Below are 26,150 nucleotides of genomic sequence, written 5' to 3'. Positions count from 1 at the left end.
GTCATGACAACCAATCAGGTTGAATTACATTATCAGCACATTCCTGAGCTGCTGGCAGCCGGGGACGGCGGGGAGGAGACATGTCCTCCATGTGTTAAAAAATGCTGAAAATTGGAGACTTTTTTGAGACTCACAAAACAGTTTTGGCTCATCCCTAACAACCACATCAACAACCACTCTGCGCTGTTCTATGACTCCAAGCCACAGGATCTATACCATGGTTCAGACTTATCACTTGAACAATTGTGTGCCAGGATTTCATACAGTTCCAGGGCAGGACAGAGGTGTTAACTATCATACATCCAACACCTCCAGTTTCTGCCTCATAGCTACTTCCTATCAAGGGAAAATGCAGAAACATCCTTAGTTTTGATACTGAAGCCCCAAAGATTGAAGGAGAAGATTGGGATGTTAAAAACAAATAAAATATAAGAGCACAGGGGTTACTTACCCAAGAAAGGCTGATCTTCAGGTCAAATGCCAAAATATCTTGTTGTAAGGTGTAAAGAAGTATGGCCGCTCTCTGTGTCTCTCTTAATCTGATGTGGGAATAATATCAAAAATCACCAACAAGGATGATACCAATCTCCTTCGTCATTTCTGCCACAAATTTTCTGAAGTGGGTCCTGTGATGGGAAGGGATATTATCCATAACAGTTTCAACCACTCACTTGTTTTCTTCCTCCCAAACAGTACATCGTCTCTGGATGCCTCTCCATTGGTGCTGAGAAGAGCCCCACAGAATGTGCAGTGAGTCAGACTGATGTTCTATTCTCTTTTGTGATTGTTGTTTCACTGTTCGCCCCGCTCAGACTGAACATATAAGGTCTCTGGGATCAACTGAACATAAAGAATCATCTCAGCTGAAAAGATGAGGGCAAGGAGGCCCCTTTCAAAGCACAATTTGGGGCCAAACTGGTTGCCATGAAGCATGTAACCTAATTTCATGGAATTCCCCTGGGGTTTTGTACAGCTTTCAAAGGGAATGTCAAGCTATATGTAGAGGGAGACTTATTTAACGCATCTGTATCCCACCTTAACGCCAAGATGGTCAGGAGGAGGTCATGCAGGTGCAGGAGGGGACAACACATATGTTTTATCATCACACAAAAGCATGAAATGTAAGTTAGGCTAAGAAATAGTCATTGACCAAAGGTCACCCACTGAGCTCATGGAATGATTAGGGATTTGCACTCTACAGTCCAAATCCAAACACCCAACCATTACACCACACTGGCTATTGTGTCCAGCAGAGGATAACGTGTCCAGAGGAGGGCAACGAAGATGGTGAGGGGTCTGGAGACCAAGTCCTATGAGGAAAGGTTGAAGGAGCTCGATGTGTTGAGCCCAGAGAGGAGATGACTGAGATGTGATATGATAACCATCTTCAAGTACTTGAAGGGCTGTCATATAGAGGATGGTGCCAAGTTGTTTTCTGTTTCCCCAAAAGGTTGGACCAGAACCAATGGGTTGAAATTAAACCAAAAGAGTTTTTGACTAAACATTAGGAAGAACTTCTGGACAGTGAGAGCAGTTCCTCAGTGGAACAGGCTTCCTTGGGAGGTGGTGGGCTCTCCTTCTTTGGAAGTTTTTAAGCAGAGGCTAAATGGCCATCTGACAGCAGTGCTGATTCTGTGAACTTAGGCAGATCATGAAAGGGAGGGCAGGAAGGGTTGGGTCAATGTTTTTTCTCTCCTGGCCCTTTCTCACATGCCCAGGTTAATGGCAATCACCACTTTGGGGTCAGGAAGCAATCTTCATCCAAGCCAGATTGGCCAGGGATCCTGGTGAGGTTTTGTTTTGTTTTTGCCATCTTCTGGACATGGAGTGGAGGGGTCACTGGGTGTGTGTGTGGGGGGAGGTAGTTGTGAATTTCCTGCATTGTGCAGAGGGTTGGACTAGATGACCCTAGAGGTACCTTCCAATCCTATGATTCTATGATTTTATTGTAGGTGCATCTATTAAATAGGCTTTTATAGACTCAACCAATATGGATAAATCTTCAAAAGAAGAAAGCCATGTGATATAACTTTCTAGGCAGTGCTGCATCTGACTACAAGTGGAAAATGCAGAGTCACATACCCTGCCCAATTAAAGGATTTTTTTCAGGAAGGAAGCATTCAAATATGCAGTCTATTCCCTAAAGTCTGAAGTGGTACATCCCAAGAATAGTTGTATGTTGTGTTCAGCTACTTGTACACACTCATTCTATATTCTAGTTTACTCTGCACATAAATCACTAGGCCAAAATGTGAGGAAATCATTACCCCATTACCCTGAATGGACAGATGCCACCTGCTGAAAGGAGGGGGGATGTAACTATCTTAACTAGTAGTGCTAAATGATGAATATATTGGGCAATAGGATTAACAAGATTTTCTTAGCGAGTGTATTTTATAACATGCTTCATCCAAAGAATTCAGGGAAGCATAGATGGTCCTTCCTCATTTCATCCTTACAGTAATCCTGAGAGTTTAGGCTGCTAGAGTAATGTGACTGGCCCAACATCAGCCAGCAAATGTCATAGCAGAGTGTGGATTTGAACCCAGGTCTTCTAGATCCTGGTCTAATTAACAATGGCATCACACTTGCTTTTGAGCAGACAAGGTGTGCAAGGGCTACTCTGGAATATATCTATGGAACAGGAGATGTTTTTTAAAGTGAACACAGTGGTGGGTTTATTTGTTATGCAATGGCACTTATATCCTTTGGTAAGTTTACTTCAGTCCTAATTGTGAATTGGAACATTTTCCATATGGAGTTAGAATTCATTAGGCTACTATATGGAGTTCAGTTACGTGCAGACCATTTGGAGGAGGGCATTTAGAGGATAGAAGATATTGTTCTGTGCGTCCCTACTCTCCTGAGTGGATTCCAGGGGCATCACATCCTAAGCTAGTTCCCTTTGGAGGAGAAAGAAATAGAGTCGTCTGGTGTTTCGGTAATGCTCGGTTTACACATGCAGAAGGCTGGAGAAAGGAAAGAGGCACTCCATATTCCCAGACAGAGAGATCTTGTCCCCACTAACCTAACTCATGGCTGTCTGCTTCTCTGTCTCTCTGTTCCCCACTAATAACTGTAATTTCTTAACATCCTCTCCTCCTCTTTGGGAGGGGGAATCTTATCCAAACTCTTAGCTGAACAGAGCCATCTCTTAACAATTATCCCTCATTGAGGAAATATTCACAGATGTTATGGTGCATTACAATTCTCTTTTAATTTACCCTGGCTCCAGTCCCCTTAGGACAAACCTAGGGTTTTGTTTTTTGTTTGTTTGTTTGCTTGCTTGCTTTTTGGTGCCACAGCATCCCCTTCCTTTTTTAAAATAAAGACACAAAGATATTGATATGTCCCTGGAGCATTGTAACAATAGGCTTAGGAGGTTCTCCAGATTCTCAGCTTCCATTTTTAAAAAGTAAGTCTCTATCTCCGTCCTTCGCCTTTTTCCTTATAGCTCTGTGAGGGAAGATTCTAGAGCACTGGTTCCCAACCAGGGGTCCGTGGACCCCCAGGGGTCCGCGGGAACTAAATTAAGGTCCGCGAAACAAAGTTATAAACCCATAATAAATTAATATTTTCAATTAAAAGTTCTCTATTATAAAATATATATATTCAAATATTATTGTAAGTTTAATGTTTAACTAACAGTTATGATTAAAGTTTATTTTCAAATTCTCTGAATTTTTATTTTGAACCTTGGGGTCCCTGCACCGAACAAAAAAGTCCTAGTGGTCCCTGGTCAAAAAAAGGTTGGGAACCACTGGACTAGAGCCTTACTTTAAAAAAAAAATGGAAACTGGGAATTCAGAGAACCTACTAAGCCTATTGTTACAATGCTCCAGTGATATATCAATATTTTAGTGTCTTTATTTTTTAAAAAAAGAGGGGGATGCTGTGACACCATCGATTACACCGCCAATGAAGACTGCACCCATCCTCATCATTTAAGGCACATGCAGAAGAAAGTAAACTGGCTCCACAATTGTGAAAATGCATAGAGTATGCAGACATGCGGAAACACCTGTGCCCACACTGATTCCAGTGCTTATGGATCAACTCACAAGAAAATCAGGTATAAGCCGAGCATGTGGAAAAGCCCCCATTCACATTGATCAGACGCCAAAGCGTACAATCTGTACACTGGAGCATCACTTCCGCTTCCTTTACTGCAGATTAAATTCCCTATTCCCCTTAGGATGGGCAGCCCATTCCTGAGGGAGGGGTAGACCCACGGTGGCTGGAAGCGGTGGAGCCATGCTGCCTCCTCAGAGGCTTCTCAGCCACCACAGAGGGGAAAAAGCTTTTTTAAAATAAAAAAGGGGGAAAGGGGGAAATGCCCCATTGAAAACAGTGAGGCTGTGCCAACTGATAAAGTTGACACAACCGTGCCGCAGCTCAAGGGGGTGTTCCCAGGGCGAAAGGGGTTAGAAAGATGACTAATGTCAGCTCCGTCCCTGGGAATGCCCTGGGAATGCCCCATCCCACCCACCCCGATGCCGGTGCAGCCTCCTGCTTCCAGGATTTAGGCCCGGCATGGTGGCTGTAGCGGTGGAGGACTGCACCCTCCGGGGCGGACAGGCACCGGCATGTGTGCCACCCAGGATGGCATAAGTGCCCATTATCCTGGGTTAAACAGGCATTTATGGAGCTTCACTCCCCTCAGGAATGAGAGTCGCTTTAAGCAATATGTGGATGCCAATTGTTATGTTACTTCCTTTTATAGTGACCTTTGCAGCAGTCCCACTTCTTAAAAATTCACTCTGTATGGGAATAAGGAAAAATGTTTCCTATTTCCGGCGTAGGCTGCCAAGAGCATCCTAGCCCATCCCTGCCAGTTATTAGAAATACTCAGCTTTAGGTCAGAACACATAACATGGGAGTCATCCCCACTGAATGTAATGGGGCTGACATCACACAGTAAACACCCAAGGGAGGGGGCGGCAAGATTTTGGCATGCTTTTCAGTCTTCAGTTTTATGGGAAGAATGATGAAGAAAGTCTTTTGGGGTGAGGTTTCGTACCTCTGTGAAACCAACAGCGTATTCCTGACCTTCAAGGGCAAAAGTCCTTAGGAGGCCTGGAAGGCGCTGCGCTGGCGTTCGGGCTCCCTGTGCCGGTGCCCGGGCTACTTATCCCGGCGTTAGTGGCCTCAGCACCAGCGTGGAGGCCCAGATGCTGGGTGCCGCCGGGGCAGTGCCACCCTGGAATGCTGGCAGGGCTTTCCGCCGGCATCCACCGGCGTAAAGGGCCGCCCTTGCTTTCCAGGGGCCCCAGGAGGCATTCCTGGGGTGTTCCGGGGTGAAGAGCTGCCATTATGCAGCCTCCTGTCCCCTTTCAGCCCTGGACACCAGTGCTAAGGATGGTGTTGCTGTGTCTGCTTTTTAGCAGCCTCAGCCTTTCTATTCTCTATGGGGCAAAAAGCCCCATTTAAAATTTTAAAAGCCGCAAAAAGGCTTTTAAAATGTTTTCAGCGTGCCGGGAACCGCTGCGCTGCGGCAGCACCTCCTCCCCGCCGTCCCACACGCCGCCAGCTCGGGAATGGGCTGTGAATGAACTCACTGTTTGGAAGGCCAAGATTTTATACTGAGGAGAGCTGGTTCATTGGGATAGACAGGCAATAGCTTTTTCAGAGAGCTAGGAGTGCCACAATAGGGCATTTTTGCCCATGGCATGCACACCCATCCTGCTGTTGGCCATAAATAATGCAGGTTTGGGGGGATATTTCAAAACCCATTTAATTCATTTGATCAGTGATGTCAATGGACCAAAAGAAATAAGAGTATAAAGAACATGAAATGATGGGTTGGATCCTCTGGAATGAATATTTCTAGTAATGGGGTTTGGGTTTTTTTTTTTTTTTTTTTTTTTTGCCAATTCCCCCACCTGGTATCAGATCTCCATTTCTCCCCTGATGCTGTTCCTAGGTTCCCCTGTCCCATAAGAGCAGCCTTGGTGGGGGGCATCTGAGGGGGAAATCCTATTCTATTGACACAAATCCCTTCCATCAATGGAGATTCTGCATGAGATCCAAAGCATAGTCTGTATCATAACACAACTCCTGTAATGATTATTTTCTGTCTCTAGAAACCTAACTCAGATTGGTTCTTGTAGGTTAAAACGTCAGGAAAGAAAATACCAAGACCACGGTCACACAGCCTGGATAACCTACAAGAACCAATGAACTCTGACCGTGAAAGCCTTTGACAATATTTCTAACTCAGATTGCCAGTCAACAGTTTATAACCAGTGGGAGACTGGGAGGCAGGGATAGGAGGGAGGTGCCATTGCCACAACAGAGTGACGTTATTGCTGGGCCCAACCTGGAAGTGACATCATGATGTTCTTGGGTGCAGCGAAATTTCTGCTGAAGTGGCATGATGCCAGTTCTGGGATCAGCCCAGAAATGACATCACATCATTGCCATGTTGGCCATTTTAAATTTTGCAGCCCAGAAATGACATCACATCATTGCCATGATGGCAATTTTAAATTTTAAAAAGTATTATAATTAATTGTTTTTACTTCTGCTGGCCTACTGAGAGGTGTTGGGAGTTGCTGGCTTGCTGCAGGAGGCAGCTATAGTGGTAGACCTGGCCAGCCTGAACCTAACCAGTTTCTGTAGCTGACAGTCCTGTGATCTGTGTATAGTGCAGTGAAGTACAAAAGTATCATCATTAACACTTGACATTTGATTTGAGGCACAGAGAGATTCCTGAAGACCACAGATGGGGAAGTAGAGAGTAAGCAGGCCTTCCAAGCTGCACAGCAGCTAGCACCCTGTTTCACACTATCCTCCTCCCAGCAGTAACCTGCATTCAGTATTTGTGTTTTTCAGGTGAAGGGCTCACAAGCCATGAATATCATCAGTGCCATCTTTGCGTTACTTGGAATACTGACTTTTATAGTAGATCTGAGCATAAATGGGCCATTTTACTCTGAAGATAACCATCACTATTCCTTGGTCATGGTAGGTTTCTATACCTTAACAACAGCCTTGTCACCAGAAATAACCCTTTGGAAGCAGTAGAAGGCTCAGGGGGGTGGGTACAGTCATTCTCTCTCTCTTTTTATCAGGGAAAAAAATGCAGGACAAATACTTTTATAGCATTTGCAAGTTGCTTAGGATGTATCCAGATGGTGAATTGGGGGAAGGGCTGTTAAGCATGCAGATCCAATTGCTTATCTTTTATTAGGCAACTTTTCTCTGCTTCCTTGTTCCCCTGATGTTAATCAGACTTAAGAGTCTTATTTTATCCTGTTTTGAGATATGTTTCTATATTATTTTGTATTTAAAAACATACCTCTAAACAGGATAAAACAGGAGGCAATAAAAGAGGAATCAGTGCTATCAAGAATCTATCAGATTGAAAGCTTTCTGAAACAAGAATCAGGGCTGGTCCCAAAGTGTTCTTTCTTTCTTTTCTCTCCCCGTCAAAAGACAGAAAAGTGGGAAGGCTAGAATGAATATTTTACTTACTGGACATTCAAAATGAACAATATAACAATAAAATAGATAAGCTCTATTTGGCCATTGGATGCTGATGGTGGCGCAGCAGCAGTGGAAACAGCTGGCACTTACACAGGCCTAAGAGAAGGAAGGGAAAGAAGGATGGCAGGTGGGAAGTGGCTTCCGTTCAGCCTTCAGAAGAAAAACACATGGGAAACAAGTGGTTCAACTCTCATCTTTGGTGCCCCCCTCAATACATGGCACCCTAGGTGATCTCCTGGGAATTTCCTGATAGCCCTACTAGCCCTGACCAAGAATGTTTTCATCTTTTTCTGGAAGGCCTGCAGAGATGGCATCAAGCTCACTTCCTGGGGAAGGAGTAGCTGCCCTTGCGTGGGTCTCTGCCAACCTTATCCCCAACAAGTTGTGTTCTCATAGGAAGGTCTCCATTGATATTAAAGCTCAGGCAGGTCCCCTGCTGGGTCTCCTGCTAATCCTATATTTCAGAAATAAAACTGTCTTCATGAGATTGTATGTATAGGATAGGATGATGAGCATTTGTGACATATTTCAAACTTGTAACAAACCCAGACTATGCTTGGGCCCTGGTGCCTGACAGCTAGGGTCCCCAACTGCCCGGTTAGGGTGGGCAATCTACCGCCCATTGCTTCCCTTGCCCACCGACTCTCAGCAAGTTGGTAGGCGGAAGCAGGTGAGGGAAGGGAGGGGGAGCGATCCGCATCATCTACACAATGACAGTTTGTTTGGGGTGGCCCCAACAGGGGCGCTGGAGAAAGAAGCAGCCCCGGATGACCACCCCAACGTGGGGAGCAACGGCAGCAAAACAGGCTGACAAGCCAGGAAGCCTGTTTGCGTCAGGTGAGCTGATGCCCCATCCTCCTGCCTCGCCACCAAACAGCTGATCAGGAAAACAGCTGATCGGTGGCGAAGCTCTGATGAGCGGGGAGTAGGGTTGCCAGGTTCCCCCTCTCGATCGGTGGGAGGTTTTAGGGGGCGGGGCTGGGGAGATCACATGCATGTGCACACGGGGCCACATGCACACGATTACTTCATGTCTGGGTTTAGCCCCAGAAGCGCAGCAGCTTTAGCACTCAACCTCCTTGAGTGCTAAAGTGGCCGTGGTGATGCTGTGCTTCTGGGGGTAAACCTTGAAGTGACGTAATTGCGTGTGCACTGCCGCACACGCATGCTATTTCTGCTCCTGAGCAGCCAGGTGGATTGGCGGGCAATTGCAGGGCGGGCTGCTGGAGGGGGGAAAACAAGGCGACTCGCAGCAGCAGCTGTCCGGGAAGCCTGAGGAGCCAGCCCATCATGGTTCTGAGATTGGGAGCAGGCCATGCTGTTCCATGTCTCTTCCCCTGGGCTCCTTCTCCAGCATTATTTCCTCCAGACCTTCTCCTGCCCACCTTAACTACCACTGATGTTAACCGTGGTAAATGCTAGCAACTAGTCCTCTCACTTAGCTAGGGTTTACTAACCCAACTTAAAATTATGGTTTCAAATCCTAGTTGAGAGGGGTTCCAAGGTAGGGTTCCAAGCTCCAGGTTGGGAAATACCTGGATATTTTGGGGATGGAGCCTGACCAGAGTTTGGGAAAGGAGGGACTTAAATGGGATATAATGCTGTAGAGTCCACCTGCCAAAGTAGCCATTTTCTCCAGGTGAACTGATCTCTGTCACCTAGAAATCAGCTGTAATAGTGGGAGATCTCCAGGCACCACCTGGAGGTTGGCAACCCTATCCCAAGGTGATTAGCACCATGGAAGCATTCCATTACAAATCTTGAAAGACTGGGGACAGATTGTGCTGGGAACAACACAGTCTTCTCCCTCCCTGTCTTACTCATACTTGCAGCTACATACATATTCTCAAATAGCTTGCATATTAAATACTAAAAAGGTTGTTTGCTCAAGTAAAATAATCCAGACTAGGAAGAACATTCTGAATCAGAGCATCATCTGCTGTTTGCAGATCAACACCCACACAAAGTTGATTTCCACCCGGGCTGAATTCTGCCATTATAAAAAAAGGAGCCTCTGCTGACATGTGGTTTATATCCTGAAAGATCGTTTTGGTGCATTCCCTTTGCAGAGAAAAATATGTATAAATCTAGGCAGCCTGGGAAAGAAAATCTATTTCAATTCGTTCAATGTCTTGTAATATTCTTATATGCTTTCTTTGTGGAGTAGACGGGCAACAGGATTGCCATTGTGTTGCTGACATTCACTATCCTGGAATTTTGCATCGCATCTGCCACTGCCTATTTTTGGTGCCGGGCAACCCGCTCTGACTCCAATGAGGTGACTATGATTCTCACCAGGATGATAATTGCTCCCTTCTAATTACATCCTTTTAGTTTGGGAATTCAATTACAGCATTTGCTTTTGGTGTATTCTGGTTTAAGTGCATGATAAGCATGTATGTAATAATCTGCAAAGAAGAAGATGCCAAGGTTAGTACAAACTGGGCATATGGAGAGGGGACTTGGTACAAAATGGGCATATGACGGGGGCAGTTATTTCAGATGATTAAGAAGATGGCTTTGGTTGGGATGGGGATGCAGAATATGATCATTCCAGAGTTAGGGATGTGGAAGGCAATGGGAATACATGTGAGCCTTTGCCCTTTTGTTTTCCAGGCCATATTGATCGAACCAAACACTATTAGGACAGATGCTGAGATCCCTTCCATAGAGTCATCTGCAAATTATCCACCAAATTCCAATGATGTAAGTTATGATCTAAAAGTAGAGACTGTGTAGAAGACTCAAGGAGAAACATGTAAGAAGGAATTACACCTCTTTTGAGGTAAACAAAAAAGCTGGCCCTTTTCCTGCATGACAGATTTCCTTCAAGTACTGCCTAGCTGCCAGGCCAGTGAGGCCAAAGGGGCTACCTCTTGTCTTTCTCCACTACAGACTCAGTATGAGATCAAGAAACACGTGGCTCGATATGCTCTGCCTTGGACTAGGAGGGAACACAGAGACTCCTCTTTGCATAGGTTGAGTGTGGAACTTCCAGTGGGTCTGGCAAATGGATTATTAACACGTCAAAAATGTGCTTGAGGACTGTCTAGATACAGTGTTGGGGGTGGTCACAGGACAGTTGGGGATCCAGAGAAAGCATGGGTAAGTCATTAGTGGATCGTTTCTGCCTCTGTCTGGCTCTGACGCTAACCCAGCTACAGAACAAAAGTGAAACTTGTCTGTGATCTTGATTTGAATGGGTTGGTGCCAAGTATTAGAGCTGGTTGATAAAGGCTCCTTCTTGAAGTTGAACACATGCGGATGGTTGATGAAGACTCTTTACTGAACTCTGTATCGAACTCATTCTGAGTAACTGGTGAACGGGACCACCATTTCTGCTATTGTCCCTCTTGTGCTTCCATATGGGACCATGGGTTCCGTGTGAAAAGCTGCACCTGAGAAGTAATTTGAAAAGCACATCAAAGCTGGTTGGTCTTGTAAAGCTTATCAGCAATGCTGGATATTTGGGCATTGCCTACTACATGTATTTCTAATCATCGTACAGATATGCAAGTAAAGAATAACAATTTATTTATTTTAAATATTTTATATCTCACCTTGTTACTCTGAATAACAGAGGCCCAAGGCGGCAACCCATGCCAAGGGAAATTTCTGCAGGTTTATTCCACAAAGGGATCAAACCACAGCCTCTTTGTGATGGTATAGCTGGCAGCTATGAGTGAACTAACATAGCAGTTATGCGTCACTCTTTTCACTAGGGATCCATTTTTTAGTGAATGCTGGAAAACTTTAAGCAACTTTTTATATTAACTGGCTTCCATGATGGTCTTCTAGCATTTGACCATTCTCGGTCAGCTATGAGCCAGAGATATAGGCCCAAGAACAAGAGTCACAGGTCCCACTGGCACTGATCTCTGCTCCTACATTAATAGGCAATCCCTATTGGTTTAGTAGGAAGTAACTTTCTAAGCAAAAAAAGTTTCTCCTGCAAGTAGGAAGTAGGTTGCATTCCTGGCCTGGTTTTATGTGCTTGAAGTCCTACTGAACAAAATATAATTTCTGTGTGCCTAATGAAGTGCAGGATTGTAACCTCTAGACAAAGTTCCCTGGAAAATTCTCCTGTGCAAGTACCATTGAAATGAATGAGAGTTGCATAAGTAATGCTCTTACTCTGCTTCGATTCGTTCCAAAGGGGTGTATGAAAGAGAACTTGTGGTAGACTATGTCCTTGGTCTCCAAGATAATGGGTTTGGTTTGGGGAGTTTTTTTCTGCATATTGTATTAGTAGTAGCTGGTGTTTTCAGAGATTTTATCATTGTTGTTAAGAAACTGGGAATGGCTGGATAGGAATCCATTCCACTGAGTTCCAAGCATCTTGGTTAATATTTCTTCAGAGCATGTTTTCATGGGATTTTTTTCTACTGACTATCAGATGGCTGTCTGTGATCTAGGGTTACCTAATGTTGGGTGACCTTGCAGAGATCCGCTTTTCAGAGTTGTTAATTTTTCACTTGGTCCTTCGAAGGACAAATTTAGATTTTAGATTCTGCGGCTGATTTTATCTATGTATGATGGATCTTGCTTTTCATTGTTGTTTTTTAAAAAAAGGAAAATAAAACATTTCTCTTAAACAAATATAATTCTGTATTTTGTATTTTGAATATTCTCTGTTGTCTTTTACTGTCACCTGCAGGATGTCCTCTTGCTCCTGAACAACTTGGGCCATAGAGAGCCAGCTCCCCATCCTATGGCCCTCTTAATTGCAGCCCAGCTGCTGCTCCACAGACAGAATTTTGCCGTGTTGTATTATTTATGTTCTATATTTCTATTGGGAGCTCAATGTAGATGATCATATAAAATAACGGGGAATAATCAGCACATCTCCAGTTATAACATTGCTGATTAGAATTCAGCATCATACTGCCATACACGGAATCAGCCCGATGTAATTACGTATGGCCTACTCTGCTATCACCTTTTCAGGGTCTTAGGCTGAGAAAGGTCTTTGCCTTCAGCCTGGGGACCGAAGCTGGAATTTGCAAAGCAGGTGCTCTCCAATGGAGCTTCAGGTCCTCCTCTAGATACAATATTAAAATATGCCTTCAGATTCCAAAATAATATTGACTATTTAATTCAGGAATCACTGTCTGAACAAATGTAACATTCAACTTGAGATCATTTCATCAGAATGTATCCTGCGTGCACTCCCAATGCTGATATGATGCTGGTCACTCAGGCTCTTTTCCACTGTGCAAACATATTGGTTACTGAAATGGTTTATATTAGACTGGTTGTGGTGGAGGACCTGGGCATGTATGAGTGGGACACAGCCCACGGGGCCAGTGGTGCCAGCACCCTGAGGTTAGCCGGGTGGAAGGCAGCAGACAATGGGAGCAGAGGCAGGGACCGGCCCAAGGCAGGAGGCAGCATGACATTCCCATGGGTCACATTTGGCTGGACAAGCTATGGGTGGATATTGACCTCAGCGGTGTTGCAAGGCAAGGGTCTGCTCCTAGGAATCTGTGGATGTGACTGCCTCCAAGCAGAGGTGAGACCAAGACTGGAGGGGTGGCACCAGATGCTGGGGGGCACACTAAAGGGGGTGGCATGCCATTCTTGGGGTGGCTGGCGGAGGAGTCTGGGTTTGCCATTCTGTAACAGGGCTGGGTGAACTCAACCACAGCCTGTTTGTTGATACTCTGTGAGTAGTGAGTGCTCATCTTTCTTACCCTGGCCCATGGGGAAGAGGCCCTTGCCCAGCCTACTGTGACCCCCAGCGCTCTCAGTGAGTTGGGAAACTGGGCCCATGACACTGGTCCTAATTAGAGTGCTGGCTAGACAGATCCTGAAAGTGTCTGTTCAGTTTTAATATCCTTACCCAGTGGAGAAGCTACTCAGAGGAGATAAGAGGTTTGTAAAAGAACGCATGTGTGAAAACGGCTCCTTTAAAAAAAAAAAAAAGACTCTGTGTGAGGCTGGCTGCTTAATATAGAAACACAGGGCAAGGCTTCATCTGACGTAAACGGCTTTGGATCTCTTGTGGAATGAGGCTGATTTCTCCCACTTGGGAATTTGGCCTTCCAGCTGCTCTGACAGTGGGAAGGAATGGTTGGAGGCTCCAGTAACTGTTTGTGCGGGGCTCCTCTGAACCAAAATCTAAAGCAACCACTGTACAATTCTGTAGAAATTAACCCACACAGACTTTGCCAAGCAACCATGCTGTATTCTCAGTCAAGCGGCAAGGCAATATTATACAGTAGCTATAGAGCAACCCAGCATGCAAAATGTAGCATCAGGGAGATTCACGTAGCATTGTTTCTTTCTTTATGTTCTAATTTGCTGAATTTCCATGCAGCATGAATTCTTTAGGAATCTGTCTAATATATTTTGCAAAGCAAATGAGGATGTCACAGTCAGTCAGGGATCCCATCTGACAAATGATATAGCCAAAGGGATTGAACAAAATTATCTTTCATCTGTAAGACCTAAACACTGCCCGATTTCCAGAAAAAGGGTAATCAGCATGCTGAAAATGAGTCTTAATGTCATATTTAAACTTGAGCACTACAAATCATGCTGCCAACATTTTTACTGGCTTTATTCCTTTGCCTTTAACAGCAGTCTGGCATGTTGCCATTTTAGCTGGTGAAGCTTTTCCTGGCATACAGCTATTTTTCTTTTTGTATAGCTGATTGCTGTAGAAGGTTTAGGCTATATAACCAAGAAAAAAAACGGGGGGAATATTTCTCATGCTCTCTTCCTTCGTCATGTAATCTAGCCTGATTCTCACCTGTGTTTATCAGAGTCTTTTCAAGTGGTTAATTAAGCACATTGCATCATAAAGGCTACCTCAGGTACTTTAATAAGAGTGTTGTTTACATAAATTTCAGTGTTTAATATAGATTTTAAACCTAGTCATTTTTTTCCTTAGAAGACAAATCTACCTAAGAATTTAAATTAAGAACTTATTTCTATATAATATTTTCTGTTAAATATAGAGAAATATCTGAAGAAGTATTAATACGAAACAAGCTTACACCCGGGAACTTGTCAACACTACCTGTTGAATATTACCTAGTGAACCAACAATTTGCTCCAATAGGACTACATCATTTGTTAATTCTAAATTTACACCAATAAACCTGCTACCACGACCAGTTGGAACACTACCTGGTGAACACTACCTGTTGAACCAACAATTTGAATTCATATTGAATTGTACTACCTGTTGAATATATATTTGTAAGATTATTTCATATACTGTTATGTAAGCAGATTTTGTATGTAACATCCACTATGTTAATTTTTGTATATTAGTTGTGTTGAAATATTTTTGATGACCATTTCATGGTGAGTTATAACCTACCTATATTGAACTTATTTAAAAGACTATATGTTTATAATCTATCAGTGTTGTAATATTTTATTTTAGGAGGTACTATCTGACTGTAGTGTAGAAGGTTTAGGAGCAGAGCCATGAAAATTGTTGGCAACCTTAATCACTAGACTCCTTGTCACCTTGGAAGATAACTGCAATCATGGCCAGTTGCTGCTCAGAGGTCCTTACCAATATGGTGAATCTGACAGCAAGTGATTTGCCAAAGGCTAAAAATGAAGTCCAGTTGTGGAACCTTTCCCCCCTCTTCCACCCATCCAAACAGGTAAAGAGAGATATCTTTTGAATAACAGACAGGCAAATGAGAAAGTCAAGCAAGGTCTGAAGCATGACACAGTCTAGTTTTGGAAACACTCTGTCTCTTCCTCCTTTCACCCACCCAAGAGACAAAAGTACATTTTACAGATGGGTACAAAGAGAGAGAGAGAGACAGAGAGAGCAGAGACTAAGAAGAGAAGAAGAAGAGTTGGTTTTTATATGTAGACTTTCTCTACCACTTAAAGGAGACTCAAACCGGCTTACAATCAGCTTCCCTTCCCCTCCCCACAACAGCCACCCTTTGAGGTAAGTAGGGCTGAGAGAGCTGTGACTAGCCCAAGGTCACCAAGCTGGCTTCATGTGGAAGAGCGGGGAAACAAATCCAGTTCACCAGATTAGCCTCTGCTGCTCATGTGGAGGAGTGGGGAATCAAACACGGTTCTCCAGATCAGACTCCACCGCTCCAAATCACCGCTCTTAACCACTACACCAAGCTGGCTCCCTTGTGAGTTGTCTGGGGCCAAATGGATAAGGATGAAAATGCTTCCTTGTGATACTGGTGCTAAATGCCCAAAGCCAGACACCCACAATCAACCCAAAATGGAGCAGAGATCCTCATTCCTGACTTGTGTTGGGAATATGGCGCATTCTCCTGGGCTTTCAGGAATGGCACAAAATGAAATAAGCAAATCTGGGGTGATACATGGCCCACCTGGAGCACTGATTCATCCACCCTAGATTTTTTAATACAGTTTTTTAGTTCATACATCATACATCAAACCTTTAATGGAATAAAAGCTATTGCTTGTCAGTGCAGAGATTCATAGTTAAATTTTCTGCCAAATATTCGGCAACTGCTTCGGTCAAGTAGGGGCACTTATCGGCTAGTAAGAGTTGGGTGGTCCTCTTCACTGGGCCAGGGAAATTCATAATAATTGGGTCTATGAAGCGATTTCTTAGACTAGAAAAGGAGGGGCAGAGCAGTAAAATGTGAGTTAAAGAGTCAGGTTCAAGGAGGCAGTATTTGCATAATCTATCTTTAAATGGGATATTATGAAATCTCCCAAAAAGGACTGCCGAGGGAAAGACATTCAGCCTGGGGAGCATAAAAGCCCGCCGATAGAGGGGATTGGTGATGTTTTGAATGTAAGGGGCTCCCCCTGGGGTATAGATTGACAATCTGTGAAAACTGGGGGAGCATGTCGTCTTGGAGCCTGCCGATATAATCTGTTCCTCAATGTCCCTTATTCTTTGCCGGATGATAAAAAGGATATGGGACTCACCACAATTATTTAGAGAGTCTAAATTAATTCCTAATGGATTAATTTTCAGCCGAATGTGCTGATACCACAGGGAGACGTAAGAATCTGTTAACATGTCGTACAATAAAGCGGAGGGATCAGAGCGGAAGTGGATACGTAGCCACAGCTTAACGGTGGCAATCCAAGCTCTTGTGGATGGAAGATGGAGGCCAAACTCTTTGCAAAGAGTGTAAAGGTTAATCGAACTGGGCAAACCCAGTATTCGCCTCAAAAAGGTCAAGCTGTGGTCAACATCCAAAGTAAAGGCTTGGATCCAAACAGGGGCTCCATAGAGTAATGGATTGGAGACTTTCAGCATGTAAATCTGAATCGCTGCAGGGGCAAACTGATGTCCGTCTTTATAGTGAAAGCGTGCCACCGCTTGGGATTGACTTCTTGCTGCAATGGTCACTGCCTTCCGGTGGTGCGACCAATTGAGGTTTTAATGAAAAAGGAGGCCCAGGTATCTGAAGGACTTGACTTGTTCGGCTGAATTACCGTCGATTCTCCATGTATGGTGCTTCCAGGTTTTAGAAAACAGCAGAGGTGGTATTTGTAATAGAATTGCCAGAACCAAACTGGACATAAGAGTGTAAGAGTGGCCTACTGGATCAGACCAGTGGTCCAATATCCTGTTTTACACAGTGGCCAACCAGTTGCCCTGGGGGCCAAGAAACAGGGCATACAGGCCTGATGGTGCTTGTTAGCACTGGCATTCAGAAGTTTACTGCCTCTGAATATGGAGGGTTCCCTTTACACACCACCACAACTAATAGTGATTGATGGACCTATCCTCTATGAATCTGTCTAATCTACTTTTAAAGCTATCTATGCAAGTCGCCATCACTATATCTACTAACAGTGAACTTCAAAATTTTATTACTTGTTGAGCAAAGGAGTACCTCCTTTTGTCTGTCCTGAATCTATTGCCCACTAACTTCATTAGATACCCTTGGGGAAGAGAGAAAAGTCCTCTTTACCCACTATCTTTCTTACTTTTCTTATTTATTTACTTCATTTATACCCATCCTTTCTCCCCAATGGGACCCAAAGCAGCTTAAATAAGTTCAAAACTGGGTCTCCCAGATCCTTGTCTGACATTCTAACCATTACGCCATACTGGCTCTCCACCCCATGCATACTTTTATAAACCTCTGTCATGCACACACTCTGTATGTTGTCTAAACAGAAAAAGAGCAAAATCACGAGCCTTTCTTTTCACGTTTAGAGTTTGGAAGCAACAATAAAGTCTGTGTCATGGTTGTCTCACACCTTCAGTTGACCATATGTCTTGTCTTTTGAAAGCAATAGGACTCTCAAGATGTAATACAACCAAAACGAATTATCTGCAAGAATGAGCCAACCTGGATTTTAAGGATGAGTTCACACATTAATGTTTACCACTTAATCACAGCACCACAAACTGGTGTGTGAAACAGTCATCCTTGAGCATTCATGGCATCCCACATAATTACAAACAATGCTTTTCAATGAATTCACACATTTAGCTTAGTCATTTCATGATGAAACACTGGTATGTAATGAATTATGGACATGGATGTTTATAAACTGACCCTGTCAGATTTTATAGTATCTTGGCAGAGATGGTGCCATGGCAGCAGATGTCAATGTTATTTGATAAAAGCACATCAGCAGTGATCAGGCAACCATCACAGATACTTCCAGATGGGTACCCTTGTTCGTCTGCAGCAGCAAAATAAAATATGAATCCATAAAGACCAGCAACATTTATTCTAGCCTAAACACTCATGAGTCAGAGATCGCTTCATCAGATGCAGAGAAGTACAAACTGATCTGGCCTGGTATGTAAGGTGCCACTGGTCTCTTGTTTCTGTTATTAATAACCCATCAGGTAAAGCTGCATTTCACACTTTTTATTGCTAGCCTGTAACAGGCTATACATAGGATGGACAGTTTGCTGCAGTGCAGTGCTGCAGTGGGAGCAAAAATGGGGAGGGAGTTGATGTTGCATGATGCAGTGACATCACTTCCAGGTGAAGACTCAGAAGTGATGTCACCATGTTGAGCGACACTCTAGGATTTCCCCAATTTCTATGGTATCTACTATGAAGATTTGAGAAATTCCAAGAGTATCACTTGACACAGTGACATCACTTCCAAATTTTCACCCAAAAGTGACCTCACCACATCAAGCAACACTCCCCCTCCCCATGCCCTGTCCCCCAAACGTCCCTGGCAACTCTACTTAAGCATGCTTTACTCCGCTCTGGTTAGACCTCAACTAGAGTACTGTGTTCAGTTTTGGGCACCACAATTTAAGAAAGATGTAGACAAGCTGGAACTTGTCCAGAGGAGGGCAACAAAGATGGTGAGGGGTCTGGAGACCAAGTCCTATGAGGAAAGATTGAAGGAGCTGGGTATGTTTAGCCTGCAAAGACTGAGAGGGGATATGATAACCATGTTCAAGTACTTGAAGGGCTGTCATATAGAGGAGGGTGCCAAGTTGTTTTCTGTTGAGCAAGAAGGTCGGACCAGAACCAAGGGGTTGAAATTAAATCAAAAGAGTTTCCGTCTAGACATTAGGAAGAATTTTCTAACAGTCAGAGCGGTTCCTCAGTGGAACAGGCTTCCTTGGGAGGTGGTAAGCTCTCCTTCCCTGGAAGTTTTTAAGAAGAGGTTAGATGGCCATCTGTCAGCAATGCTGATTCTGTGACCTTAGGCAGATGATGAGAGGGAGGGCATCTTGGCCATCTTCTGGTCACTGGGTGTGTGTGTGCGGGGAGGTAGTTGTGAATTTCCTGCACTGTGCAGGGGGTTGGACTTGATGGCCCTGGTGGTCCCTTCCAACTCTATGATTCTATGATTCTATTTTTGCTACCAACCATGGCTTGTGTAGTGGTTTTCTGAAGGGGCTACACTAGGAGAAAGAGCCTTCATTTTGTTTCAGGATTCCAAAGGGAAGTAGGACTGCATAACAGAAATTCAGGCCACAAAAGGAAAGTGTGCAACCCAAACTGGTCACAACAATGGCCACATGCCTATAAAATTATAGAGAACAACCCAGAATGCTCTCAGTCAATGGACCTGCTGTATAGACACCTTCCAACTTTAGATGGCCAGTCCAACCATTCGTTAGATGGAAGGGATACTTAGACCTTTTTAGGTTGGTCTGATGAAACAGGCAGACTTGCTGGTATTAACAAGTATGGACTATCTTTGGCTTGGATCCAATTGAGCATTTCACAGGTGGAGCGATTTTTTACTATGAAGGAGCTCAACTTTTTCATCTGCCCCTCCTGCGGCAGCCCAAAATTCTCCAAAAATGGGGAGCATCCTTGGGGGAGGGGCATTTAGGACTGAAGCAGGAGGGGGGAGACAAGAAAGTAATGCTGTGTGGGTAGAAATACTTCTGCCTGTGGAACATCTCTTTTTGGATCCAAGTAGGGTTGTGCAAAAAAAAAAACCAACCCCCCCCCCCAGTAAATTTCAGGTTTGGGTTTATTGGGCCAGATTTTTTTGGTAAACCCGGAATAAGCCAAATATCCATAATGGTACATTTGTATTTCCGATTTATTTCCGGGTTTACTGAAAAATTCGCATCAATTGTAGTCTATGGGGATTTTTTCGAAGCTCCTGTAGTGACATGTTTCGAGGTCACCAAATTCACAGCATAGCTGCAAGGGACTCTCCTTGCATGAATCCCAAAGTTTGGTAAAGTTTTGGGCAGGGGGGTCCGATTTTATGGGGTCCTGAATGGGTAGCTTCCATTCCCCATAGAAAAACATTGTAAACTTTACCATGCATGGGGTGCCCAAAAAAGCCAAATACCTATTTGGCTGATTTGGTGATCGGCTATTCGGCTTCAGCTTTATTCCCAGGTTTTGGTATCCAATAAAACTGAAACCCGAATATTGCTGAATTGGCTAATTTCAGGTTTATTTTTGGTTCGGGTTTATTGATATTCCACAACCCTAGATACAAGTCATCAAGTTAATGCCTGAGTAATTATATGTACGTATGCGTTTCTAAACAGCACTGGCAGTTACTCTCCTGTTTATTGACCATTTCCTCAAAATAACTTTTATAATAGACATATACACATGAAGCTGCCTTAGACTGAGTCAGACTCTTGGTCTATTAAGGTCAGTATTGTCTCCTCTGACTGGCAGCAACTTTCCAGGGCCCCAGGTACACACAGGCTATTGCCTGATCCTTTTAACTGGAGATGTTGGTGCATACCTCCCTAAGGTGCAGTCCTCATGACAGGGATGGAAGTAAATGTGGCTGTTTTTGCTGATGGTAATTGTAAATGTGGTTCTCTGTGAGCCACACAGCGAGTACCATTGATCTACAAAGTGCAAAACAAATTCTTAAGCCCCCCCTCCCCAAGAGAGCAAAAACTGATAAGTGCCAGGAGGAAAGATGGTTAAGGAACAGTAGATGAGGAAAGCCTTGATTGTGCTTTGATTGTAAAGTTGCCAACCTCCAGGTGGTACAAAAAGTAGAATAGTGCTGTAACAATAGCAATCGGGCAAGGAGAAAACAGCACAAGCTCTAAGTTGAGAGACTCTTCCTTCCTTCATTGTTTGAACCTATGGGTCCTAGTTATGCTGCATTGACTGTATAAGAATATATTTAATGGCTGATGAAGACCCCTAGCGGAACGTGAATGTAATCTAGAGACCACGTTCCATGCCATGAATCTCTTTATCTATGCCATGGACTTTGGTATTTATTAGACTATTATTTTGTGCATTCATCTTTCCTTTGAGATCGCTACAAACGGCTTGGGACGGCTTTTTCAGTACCGTGCATGAATACCACTGCCAGGCTTTACGTCTGACGTCCTTTTCCCTATTGTGCATATCCTACTACTCTGACAGAACTTACCTTCTATTTGCTGACTGCGCATGACAAACTGCTGATTGCCCTTACAGCCCTTCTGCTGTGAACTATTCTTTCTACTGCGCATGTCCAAGATAGTGTTTGCCTTCAACTTTGCTACTGCGCATGTCCTACCTTTTCTTGTCATTCAAGCCGTTCCCTCTCAAGTCCTGCTTGCCAACTTTGGGAATTTCTCGAGTTTTCATTATAATCCGTCTCAATTGGATATTGCTTAGTATTTCCATGGCATTGTAGTTGATATGTCTTGTATAAACTATATACTTAGTTGTATATAGTTTGTTTCTATAAATAGCATTGGTGTTTTTTTCTTAAACTTAGAGCTTGTGCTGTTTTCTCCTTGCCCAACCTCCAGGTGGTGGCTGGAGATCGCCTGCTATTACAACTGATCTCCAGCTGATAGAGCTCCGTTCCCCTGGAGAAAATGGCCACTTTAGCAATTGGACTTTATGGAGTCCCTCCCCTCTCCAAACCCCTCCCTCCTCAGGCTCCACCCCCAAAATCTCCAGGTATTTCCAAATCCAGAACTGGCAACCCTATTTGATTGTCTACAAAGGGCAGTCTGGCACTGCACTACTGTTTTATCCTTTTATCAAGTGAGGTCTAAAAAAAAAGACAAAAAAATGACTTAGATAATACTGGAATGCAACCAGTTGACCATATCATCTGTATGGTCCATAAAAACAGAATAAACAGTCATTACTACTGTAAACTAAATAGGGATGGTACTAGCTTCATGTCAAACATCTTTGACAGTCAAACTTCCTCAGCCTCATCGATTGGCAGTGAATAACTCGAATGCTTGCTGAACAGCTTTACATCTCTTCCCCCCCCAATAACTAAACATGTGCAGCCCTCACCTGGATAGCCCCAGGCTAGCCTGATCTCATCAGATCTCAGAAGCTAAGCAGAGTAGGTCCTGGCTAGTATTTGGATGGGAGACCTCCAAGGAACACTAGGGTTGTGATGTGGAGGCAGGCAATGGCAAACCACCTCCTGCCTTGAAAACCCTATGGGGTCACCATAAGTCAGCTGTGACTTGACTTAGACAAACATGGAAGGTTAGGAGTTTTTAAAAACACAGCATCTTTTATGACTGATTTACTATTTATACTTGCATACAAACAGCAACCCACCATTTCACCTTCATTTTTTGCCTGTTGTTGGGCCGTTATTATTTTTTTTTTAAAAACTGCTATTACACTATTGTAATCTGACATTCTAACAATGTACTATCATGATTGCTTAAATCCCAGCTTTCACTTTTTAAAAGTAAGCCAGTATCCCCTTCCATTGTGGAGTTATAACGGGAAACCTGCTGCCTGTACCTTTCCCTTATAACTCCTCAATGAAAGGGGCTAGCAAATGACTTTGAATATGAAGGCTGGGACTGCAGCGATCATGGCAATACATTGTTAGAATGTTAGGTCACAAAAGCACAATAGTAATTACTTTTTTAAAAACTTTCAAAAGCCTTCTAGTGGCACAACAGGGAAAGTGGCAGCTATGGCCATAAATAAGGCCAACTGTACTGTACTGCAGTGGTATGAAAGAATACACTGAAGCAGTCTATCAAACAACCATGAATGGGTCAACAAACACAAACAACAATTATTTAAAAAATCAACGCCTTGTTCACAGCTGGCAAACAGGATGTAAGCCAAATCAGTGTGTTTCAAGCATCCCTAAAATTAGATATCTAGTGTGAAACTGATCTTTGATGAGAGTTCAACACTTGCCTAATGAGGCAGAGCGGCAGTGATTACATTTGTTGTGTGGTTTTTGAGATTTTTGACAGAAAGTACCAGTTGAAAATCTTGAGTAAAATTGTTGGGTGTCTTTTGCTCTACCATGTAACATAAGCCTTAAATAGACAAATATTTTTAAACTGATAATTCACAGTGGGTAGCCGTGTTAGTCTGTCTGCAGTAGTAGAAAAGGGCAAGAGTCCAGTAGCACCTTAAAGACTAACAAGAATATTTTCTGGCAGGGTATGAGCTTTCGTGAGCCACAGCTCACTTCTTCGGATACAGCTCACTTCTTCAGATTTTTAAACTGAGAATGAGAGAAATATTCTACTTATATTCATCTGATTTATCATATTGCAAAAAAAAAGTAACTCTGGCAGTAATTTCTAAGATAATATCAACTATTTGTGTTATATTCAAATGCACAACCGACTCTCTCTCTTAAAGCATGGATAGATCTAGTTAGAATAGAAAGCACACTTTTTGCTGGTTAATGTGGATGAATACAAACACACATCCTTCCTGATGGTAGATGAGCATGTTTTAAAATAAGAGTTACATTGGGTTTATTTTCATTTACTGTTCTTTTGACTCAAAGGGTCCCAGAGAAAGCCAACACTATATCGTCATTAAAAGAAAGAAAGAAAACAATTAAGCATATTAAGAGTCCTGCGGCTTTGCTCCAAGGTGCAACAATCCTGCCTCCCTTCTTTCCCTCCCCCAAAGCCAGGCAATGATGCTAACTGCAGAGTCTTCATTAAGGGAATCTCTATCTACTCTTCTGAATCAAACGGCTTCGAGTGCCATGGTTTCCCTGCAAAGAACCCAGGATGTGTTCGGAGGTAGTAGGATCTCCCCAACCAACCCCCAATTTCACCAGAACACAATAGGTGTTGCCTCTATACAACTGCCAACAGCAGTGAAAGTGGGAAAGCAGATGGAAACTTAGCTGTGCAGCGGACACTGCGCCAGAATCTAATCCCTCACAGAGGAGAGCAGCTGAAATGCAACCTGCAGGGATGACAAGGTGCAGACGGAAAGGAAGACAAACCCGGGGATATGCAATCAACAGGGATATTCAGAGAAAGAGATTCTGCAGACAATGCTAAACCAAACGCTGCCAGGAATTTCAAGCAGGGAGGGTGGGATCTACCATTGTCATTACTCCTTGCCACTGACTGTCTACGTACTCTCCTGAGTACCAGAGGTGGTATATGATACATCAACGCCTTTGAGGATGAGTCATGAATGTACTGTCCTATAACACACACACAAAAAAATAAGGAATTAGGGTGCTAAACAAATGAAACAAGGTGCATATAATGCTTAAGAGCATTTAGCTAAAAAGTCTTGGTTTTCACTCCTAGGTCAGTCCTGTAAATACCCTGATGTATAATGCAGAACCCTCTGCTTGCCTCTTTCAGTCGGGAAACTTTATCTGTCTTCCAGGGAGAGAAACACTGTAAGGGGATACCTTTCATTATGCCAGCTTCAAGGTTTTCAGTTATGCAGTGTTCTTTACTGGGCTTCTGGGCATGGCTGTTTTTACTCATATGTTAAAATGTATTGTTATTATTTAATCAGTTATACTCCACTTGCTGGCAATGGTCTCAGAGCGGCTTGCAAAACCTGACACAAAGCCCGTTATTGATGCAATTTAAAAATGATCCCAAATGCAAAATAACAACACCCCTCCCCACCCACAAGAGGCCGTTGCAAATCACAGGTTTTCAAGTAACGGTTTCGACTTTGATCGATTTCCCATGGAAAAGAGCAACTCCTGAACTGGAGGTCATTTATTACCAAAAGCAGAACAGTGTGGTGGCCAGTGATGCTCCCTAGGCAGGATGTTCCAAAGATGTGGTGCCTCTAGCAAGAAGCTGGTACTCCTTGTTCGTACTAGCCCAGCGCACTTCTAAGAATAGCCAGACCCGTAGGGCCACGCTTAATGTGGTTGGCGCCGCCATGTCTGCTCTGTTCATGCGTAAGGCAGGAAGGGGAGTGGAAGGTCTCCTGCTTTACACGAAATGCAGTGTGTGAGCAAGTGGAGCATAACATTACAAATCTATGCGTGGTTACTTCGACTGGAGTAATTCTGCATAGGATTGAACTGTGAGTACGTTCCATCTACTGCCTATTGCTTGAAGCATTTTTCTCCCTAACCAGGCTCAGTTGCAGTGTCAGGGAGAGGCAGTCCTTCGGATATGAGGATCCCTAGTCATGAAGGGGCTTGCAGTAGATGAAGTGCTTGATGGGGCAGCCTGTCTGCTCACTGTATAGTCTTGGGGCAAAAACTATCAACCTCAGTTCCTCATCTGTATGATTGAAAAATATGAGAACGCCTGACCCACAAAACTATTCAGGGTGCACAAGATACGGATTTAGAAAAATAGCCTGGCCAAATCATTTCGAGGGAGAGTGTTTTTCTAAATAAATAGTGTACCGCACACACATGATGCTGCCTGATACTGAATCAGACCATTCATTGATCTATCTAGGTCAGTATTGTTTACTCTTCAATGGCAGATCCGTGTGGAGTGTATTAACATAGTCTAGTCTGTAATTCTAAGAACACTTTCCTGAGAGTAAATCCCAGTGAAAAAACAGGGCTTACTTCTGAGTATTTAGGATTGCGCCCCTAGATTCCTTTTCTTTCTAAAAACACTGTGAGGCAGATTAGGCTGAGATTGTATGATTCAAAGCCTTCATGGGCGGAGGGAGATTTGAATCTTTCTGATCCTAATGCTAGACTATTCCGGTTTTCATGTGTCAGTTGCATTCACACCTGGGAAAATGCTATATTCCCTTAACATAATTGCATCTTTCTGGGAAACCAAGTTTCAAATCCCTTTGCTGTTGCAGAAACTTGCTGGGAAACCTTGAGCCAGTCACTCTATCTCAGTTAACCAAATGCACAAGGTGGGCATTATAAGGATGAAATGGAGGAGGAGAGAACAATGCTGTAAGCTAGTTTGGGTCCCTTCTGGGGAAAAGGGGGCATAAAAGAATGAATAAATAAATCTTCACATGAATCACAGCAGCACATTGGTAATCTAGAAATACTTTAAAGTAAAGGATACTAGTACTACATATATCAAGCCAGACGGTTTT

The 26,150-nt window shown here is 43.5% G+C and overlaps 1 protein-coding gene across 3 annotated transcripts in view; it reads left to right on the top strand.

Moving 5' to 3' along the window:
• LOC130479173 (membrane-spanning 4-domains subfamily A member 12-like) overlaps window positions 1-10,431 on the top strand; it is a 38,490-nt gene extending 28,059 nt beyond the window's left edge. Inside the window, exons 3-6 of one of the 3 annotated variants that reach the window (XM_056851521.1) lie at window positions 694-750; window positions 6,835-6,966; window positions 9,656-9,766; window positions 10,105-10,431. In XM_056851521.1, the coding sequence (XP_056707499.1) occupies window positions 694-750; window positions 6,835-6,966; window positions 9,656-9,766; window positions 10,105-10,227 (423 nt within the window). In that variant the 3' untranslated portion in view covers window positions 10,228-10,431. The remainder of the gene's footprint in view (window positions 1-693; window positions 751-6,834; window positions 6,967-9,655; window positions 9,767-10,104) is intronic. The other 2 variants (XM_056851523.1, XM_056851522.1) reach the window with 2 other exon arrangements.
• The last annotated feature ends 15,719 nt before the right edge of the window (window positions 10,432-26,150 follow it).

The sequence above is a fragment of the Euleptes europaea genome, chromosome 6 (genome assembly GCF_029931775.1).
Source record: "Euleptes europaea isolate rEulEur1 chromosome 6, rEulEur1.hap1, whole genome shotgun sequence".
NCBI lineage: Eukaryota > Metazoa > Chordata > Lepidosauria > Squamata > Sphaerodactylidae > Euleptes > Euleptes europaea.
This window is presented reverse-complemented; position numbering and strand designations above follow the sequence as displayed.